The 7,526-nt window shown below is 47.3% G+C and overlaps 1 protein-coding gene across 2 annotated transcripts in view; it reads left to right on the top strand.

The window, feature by feature from the left end:
* Positions 1 to 2,565: 2,565 nt before the first annotated feature.
* NAGK (N-acetylglucosamine kinase) overlaps positions 2,566 to 7,526 on the top strand; it is a 29,340-nt gene continuing 24,379 nt past the window's right edge. Inside the window, exon 1 of one of the 2 annotated variants that reach the window (XM_083398601.1) lies at positions 2,566 to 2,739. In XM_083398601.1, the coding sequence (XP_083254727.1) occupies positions 2,711 to 2,739 (29 nt within the window). In that variant the 5' untranslated portion in view covers positions 2,566 to 2,710. The remainder of the gene's footprint in view (positions 2,740 to 7,526) is intronic. The other variant, XM_083398600.1, reaches the window with a different exon arrangement.

Here is a 7,526-nt window from a genome sequence, read left to right as displayed (position 1 = left end):
CTTTTTTGGGGGGGCGAAGGGGAACGCATACCCCTTAAAGGTTTTGTGAATCTTTGTACTTTTGTCCATTTCCTGTATTTATTTTTCCCGATTTGAACTTTAAAATGGTGATTTTCTTGAGTCAAAATGAGAGTACCCCAAAACATTTTTTAGAAAAAGCACTGATTAATAATAATAATAATAATAATAATAATTTATTTATACCCCACCCATCTGGCTAGGTTTCCCCAGCCACTCCGGGCGGCTTCCAACAAAATACTAAAATACAATACTCTGTTAAAAATTAAAAGCTTCCCTAAGCAGGTCTGCCTTCAGATGATAATGATAATAATGATAATGATAGTGATAATTCCATTGGAGGGGGGAATGGCACTAAGATTGCCATGTGTCTGGGTTTTCCCAGACATGCCCTCTTTGTAGGGGCCAACATTCCCACCTGGGGAAGGGTTGCATTTTATTGGAAATGTCTGAGTGGGGGGTGTATTTATTTATTTTTTTAATTCCCCCCCCCCCCAAAATTGGCACTCTGCTGCAGAAGCAGTTGCTTTAGCGGGAGGTGAGCATGCCGAAGGGTCTGTTGTTTGAACCGTTGCATTCGATTCGCTGCACAAACCGTTGGCAGGTCTCCCCATTTAATTTGGAGATTTCCTCTGCCCACGGACACGGGGGCAGAGAGCAGCCCCAAGGGAGCCCCTCAGGGTGGCATCATGCCAGGGCCCTCCACTCTCCTTTCCAGCCGCCTTCAACGGGCACAAGAAGTGTCTCAAAATATCCTTATGCAACCCAAACATCCTGCCTGCTGTTATTTACTAATCTCTGGCACCCTCTGATGTCGGCCCTGGAAAACTGCTCCAGATCTCCACATTCAGCAAAAGCAAGGGAGAAAACTGAAGACTGGAAAATATCCCCCTACCCCCCCAGGAAGCTGCAGGCAGATTGAAAGAATGGCCTTTGCTTGTTGGGGGCGCGATATGTTGTGCTCACCCCAACATCGCTGCCAGTGAAACAGGGTATGCAAGGCTTTATTATTTTGCAAAAAGCAAACAGCTCTGCAAATGAGGCCCAAATGAAGCCGCACTCTGCTCCACCCAGCTCAGTCTAGTATTTTTCTTATTTAGCATTATTTTGGATTGCCTGACATTTTCAGAAGGCAAACTTAAAATTCTTCGGTTTTTGAAGGCCGATCAAGGGCTTCCTCATCAAACATGGACATACCGAGCTAAACCAAAGAATCCTAGAGCTGGAAGGGACCCCCGGTGGTCATCAAGTCTGTCCCCCTTGTGATGCAAGAATCTCAGCTAAAACATCCAGGACAGGTGGCCATCCTCCAGCCTCTGTTTTTAATCTGTTGGGAGCCGCCCAGAGTGGCTGGGGAAACCCAGCCAGATGGGCAGGGTATAAATATTTATTATTATTATTATTATTATTATTATTACAATTACAGTGGTACCTCGGGTTAAGTACTTAATTCGTTCCGGAGGTCCGTTCTTAACCCGAAACTGTTCTTAACCTGAAGCACCACTTTAGCTAATGGGGCCTCCTGCTGCTGCCACGCCGCCAGAGCACGATTTCTGTTCTCATCCTGAAGCTAAGTTCTTAACCCAAGGTAATATTTCTGGGTTAGTGGAGTCTGTAACCTGAAGCATCTGTAACCTGAGGTACCACTGTATTATTAACCTCCAAGGAAGGAAAGCCCACAAATTAACAACAACAACAACAACAGCAATAATTTTTATTTATACCCTGCCCTTCCTGGTTCAAAAACCGGGCTCAGGGCGGCTAACAACAAATTTAAAAGCAGCATAAAATACAGTATAACAATAATAATGATAATGACTACGATAAGGATGATGCTGATGATGCAATATAGGCCTAGGGTAGCTCAGTCAGTGGAGTATCTTAATCTCAGGCTTTGGGTTGAAGACCCACATTGGGCTGGAGGGGGGGGTTGCACTGCAGGACTTTTTCCTATTTCCCGCTTCTTTCTTTCCGCAGGGCCTGTGAGACAGAGTTGTTCCTCCTGGCCTTTGGCTTGGAGCCAATTTGATTCCCTCCCCATCTCTCTTTTTCCTTTCTCCTCCTGTGATGAGGCTGCATTTTAATATTTTAATGTTTCAATATTTTAATTGTTGTATTTTAAGTTCTATTCATTCAACTTGTTTTTATTATTGCTTGTTAGCCGCCCTGAGCCCTGTCTTGGCTGGGGAGAGCGGGGCATAAATTATTATTATTATTATTATTGTTATTATTATTATTATTATTATTATTATTATTATTATTATTATTCTCTTCTGGGCAGGTCCTTGGCAATCGCTTTTTAAAAAACAATCTCCCTGCAGGGCGACACCTATCTAACTCCCCAGGCGTTCCCAGGACCCAAAGCTCTCCAGAATCCCTGATGCTTTTACGCAGCCCCTTCCCAAACTGCGCCGGGGTCTCTCCCTGCCCCGGGGCAACGGGGAGCGCGGAGAAGCGGGGGGAGGTCGATGCGGGGGGGGGGGTCCTCTTCCTCTTCCTCGTGCCCCTCCCCCGCTTCCCAAAATAGCCCCGTGGGAGGAGCAGGAGGCGGAGCGAGAGGCGGCGCCTTCCTTCCTTCCTTCCTTCTTTCTCCGGCTGCGCCTGGCGCGCTCTCGCCCTCCTTTCTCTTCCTCTCCCCGGGGCTCCTCGGTGTCCGGGGCGGGTCGGCAGGCAGGTCCCTCCCGGAGGCTCCATGGCTGCGATCTTCGGCGGCGTGGAGGGGTGAGTGAGGCCGGAGCCGGCCAGGGAGCCTGCAGCCAGGCAGAGGGGAGGAGATGGGGCGCGTCCGCCTCCTACCTGGGCGCACATGATATGGGTCCCTGTTTCCCCCCAGCCTTGCCCTCACCTGGGCTGGATCCTCAAAGGCAAACCAGCCAGATGGGCGGGGTATTGCTATTGTTGTTGTTGAGTCATTTAGTCATGTCCAACTCTTCGTGACCCCCTGGACCAGAGCACGCCAGACACTCCTATCTTCCACTGCCTCCCGCAGTTTGGTCAAAGTCATGCTGGTAGCTTCGAAAACACTGTCCCACCATCTCGTCCTCTGTCGTCCCCTTCTCCTTGTGCCCTCCATCTTTCCCAACATCAGGGTCTTTTCCAGGGAGTCTTCTCTTCTGATGAGGTGGCCAAAGTCTTGGAGCCTCAGCTTCACAATCTCTCCTTCCAGTGAGTACTCAGGGCTGATTTCCTTCAGAATGGAGAGGTTTGGTCTTCTTGCAGTCAATGGGGCTCTCAAGAGTCTCCTCCAGCACCAGAATTCAAAAGCCTCCATTCTTCAGCGATCAGCCTTCCTTATGGTCCAGCTCTCACTTCCATACATCACTACAGTGGTACCTCGGGTGAAGTACTTAATTCGTTCCGGAGGTCTGTTCTTAACCTGAAACTGTTCTTAATCTGAAGCACCACTTTAGCTAATGGGGCCTCCTGCTGCTGCCCTGACGCTGGAGCACAATTTCTGTTCTCATCCTGAAGCAAAGGTCTTAACCCGAGGTACTATTTCTGGGTTAGCAGAGTCTGTAACCTGAAGCGTATGTAATCTGAAGCGTATGTATCCCGAGGTACCACTGTACTGGGAAAAACATAGCTTTAACTATACGGACCTTTATTGGCAAGGTGATATTATTATTATTATTATTATTATTATTATTGGCTCTCAGCGCTGCCCCTGCCTCTTGCGTTTGTTCATTGACTTCCTTGCTTGCACGTATCCTTTCTGCAGCTGCCCTCGCAATCCCGGCTTGCAGGGCTTTCCAACAGCGAGGCTTGAAGGCAAAAACGCAGCCAGGCGCCGCATGTGGGGAATCCTAGGGTTGTAGAGCTGGAAGGGAACCCCGGAGGTCCTCTAGTCCAACCCGCTGCAAGGCAGGGATCTCAGCTGAAGCATCCATGACAGGCTCCCATCCGATCCCCGCAAATGCATTAGAATGCAGCCTGTGAAATGCGTCTTGGATGTACTCAAGGGAAAGGTCCGGTGCTGAATCCTCTCTAAAGCCACACACTCCAACCCCCTTAGGAACACAGGAAGAGCTCTGCAGCTGGATCAGGCCAAAGGGTCGCCCAGGACAGGCCCACGATGGGGGTACCCACTTACAGTTCCCATCAACCGATTATTAGAGGCTGAACACAGTAATAGTAATAATTTTCAATTATAATTTATAATTTATATTTATAGCTATTGTGGCCGATAGCTCTCTATTCCACAAATTTCCTGCTCTGAAAGTCATCCAAATTGGTGGCCATCACTGTGGCAGGGAGTTCCACAGTTCAACTCTGCACAAAGGAGGACTTTGTTTTCTCCATCCTGAATCTTCCAGCCTTTTGCTTCATGGGATGTTCACAAGTCTTAGTCTTCTGGGAGAGGGAGGAAAACTTTCCTCTATCCGCTTTCTCAATACCATGTTATACTTTTATATGCTTCTGCCCTGTTGCCTCTTCCTCGCCTTTTTTATCAACGAAAAAGTCCCAAACTCTGTGACCTTTCCTGGTAGGAGAGTTGCTCCCCTGGAGAGCTCCATCGGTTAGAGCCTGGTGCTGATAAAACGCCAGCCTTGCAGGTTTGATCCTGCTGCATATTCCTGCTTTGCAGGGGTCAGTGGTTCTCAATTGTGGGTCCCCAGATGTTTTTTGGCCTACAACTCCCATGATCCCTAGCTCAGGACCAGCGGTCAGGATGATGGGAGTTGTAGGCCTAAAACATCTGGGGACCCAAGGCTGAGAAAGGCTGGATAGATTATCCTTCCAACTCTCTGATTCTTTATATTTTGGTGGCCCTTTTTCCAGCTCTACTATCTCCTTTCCCAGAACCACACATGCTATTCTTCCAAGCGCACCACAGATTTGTATTTGCACAGAGCGACAGGTGCTCAGATTAATGAATTTTCCATTTCTCTCGCCTCTGCTCTCCCAGAGCAGCAGACACCGTTTGAAACGCTACGGCAAAATCATTTTAAAAAGCAAAACCTGCCATATGCAGGCAAGCGGGATCCAAACAGAGATATCCGGGAGGCAAATGAAAAGGACTTTGCCTGTTGCTGAAAGGAGAGTGTGCAGGGCACCAGGGGAGGGGTCCAAAGCGGGGGGGGGGGGACACCTGCGGCAACAGATTCCCATCAACCCCTGACCACCCTTTCCTGGGACTGATGGGTACTGGCGTCCAGCAACCAATGCAGAGCCTTGGAAGCCGCCCAGAGGGGCTGGAGCAACTAGATCGGTGGGGTATAAACAAATAAATAATTCTATAAATAATGGAATCTGTTCCACTGTCAAGCAGCTTTTGTTGTCGTTGTCATTAATATCTATCATCTATCTATCTATCAATCTATCTATCTATCATCTCCAGGCATCTTTATTGGAAGTTAGAAAGTACATAATTATACGTGCACTAAACATGGTGAGAGGGAAGCGGGTGGCGCTGTGGGTTAAACCACAGAGCCTAGGACTTGCCGATCAGCAGGTTGGCGGTTCGAATCCCCGCGACGGGGTGAGCTCCTGTTGCTCGGTCCCTGCTCCTGCCAACCTAGCAGTTTGAAAGCACATCAAAGTGCAAGTAGATAAATAGGTACCGCTCCGGCGGGAAGGTAAACGGCGTTTCCGTGCGCTGCTCTGGTTTGCCAGAAGCGGCTTAGTCCTGCTGGCCACATGACCCGGAAGCTGTACGCCGGCTCCCTCGGCCAATAAAGCAAGATGAGCGCCGCAACCCCAGAGTCGGCCACGACTGGACCTAATGGTCAGGGGTCCCTTTACCTTTACCTTAAACATGGTGAGACATACATAAAAGAGAGAAAAAGAAAAAGAGAAGGGAAAGTGAAGGGGGGACGACGACCCAAAACTGTATACTTCAAAAGTTGTTATTGCAATAACAAAGTTGCTGTTGTTGTTGTTCTGGTTGTTGTTGTTACTGGGTGGCTGCCCCTGGTCCAAACAGAGCCTATGATCCCTTTATTCTTGTTCTATGACATATTATTTTTTAAAAATGTGGTTCTTATTCTTTTTACTTTGAGGGGTTCTCTATCGCTTTCTAACCCTGGGTTGAGAACAGTGGAAGCAAAAGGTGGAGAAAAAAGGGAAGCTGATGTCTTAGGAACAGGGAAATCCCATGATGGCAACAATGCAAGAGACCCTGGCCTGCTGCCCAGTTAGAGTTTCGCTTCCTCCAATTAGTGCTGAGGTTGTCTGAAAGGTCTATCTTGGCTGCTTTCTTAAGGCCTTGGGTGTTGCTGGAGGGGTGTGGGATGTGCTGCACAACTCAGGTTTGCTCCCTGCACAGCTTGTCAGCTGGAGGGTTTCAATCGGGCATGTGTATTCTTGGCTCATAAATCTCCCGCGTGATCCGCAGAACCAATCTCCAACGGGAACGGACTCTTGCCCTCCATTTCGGGGTGCTGTTTCTACCCCAAGGTCTCACGTGGCTTGAAATGGCAGGTGGTTAGAGGCGAGGGTGATGATTGCCTGCCAGGTGTGCTGAGGGATGCAGGAAGTTAAATTGCACAGAGTTCGTGGGTTTTTTCTTATTATTATTGATTTCTGTGCTATCACGAGGGATGAGACTTGGCAGAGAAATCTTGGGTTTCGAAAGACCCGGGTGGAGCTGTGCATAGGTCTTTCGGCAGGACAGAGTTCTAACACCCTTTTTAATATAAAGCACCTGCCTCAGATTCTTAACGTTTATTATGTACTCCTTCCTTCCTCCCTCCCCCAACTTCCACTTCTGGTTTGTTTCTCCTTTCACCCACTTTGCTACCTCCTAACAGAAAAAAGTTATCAATAACATAATATCAAACCTAAAAAGATAAAAGTAAATACACCATAATATTTCTCTATCTTTGAAACATTTTCTAATACTAACAGTGTGAATGTTTATTTAAATCCTGCCATCAAGTCTATTGACTTTCTTTGTTTCTGCAAGTATAATAGAAACGGTTCCCATTCTTTTTCAAAGTCTCTGTTGTCTTTTTCTCTTAGTCAGTCTGTCATTTTTTGCCAGTTCTGCATAGTTCATCAACTTCTCTTGCCATTGTTCTTTAATTGGTATTTCTCCAGTCTTCCAGTTTTGTGCGATCAACATTCTTTCTGCTGTGGTAGCATACATAAATAAAGTCCTCTTTTCTTTTGGTATGTCTTGGCTAAAAATGCCTAGTAAGAAAGCTTCTGGGTTTTTTTACAAAAGTTATTTTCAATATTTTCTTCAGTTCATTATATATCATTTCCCAATAGGCTTTTACCTTTTTACAATCCCACCACATATGATAAAACAACCCCACTTTCCTTTTTCAAGGAGCTTTCCTTGCTTCTAGATCTTAAACACGCAGGTTGCTGGCTTTAGTTCTGGGCTGCAAGAAGGGCTTGTCAGTTGCATGCGTCTCTGCTATTTTGGGGTTTCCAGCACAGCTACAGTTGTGTTCAAGGAGACGGGGTAGATGTGAGCGATGCCTGGATCTCTGCAACTGTTCAGCGCTAAATACGCTGCAAAGTTGTCAAATCTACGAGATTCCTCTGTCACAGGCAGATGT

Source organism: Podarcis tiliguerta, assembly GCF_965153285.1.
Source record: "Podarcis tiliguerta genome assembly, chromosome: 9".
NCBI classification, from domain to species: domain Eukaryota; kingdom Metazoa; phylum Chordata; class Lepidosauria; order Squamata; family Lacertidae; genus Podarcis; species Podarcis tiliguerta.
Note: the sequence above shows the minus strand (reverse complement) of the source record. Positions and strands in the feature narration are given on the sequence as shown.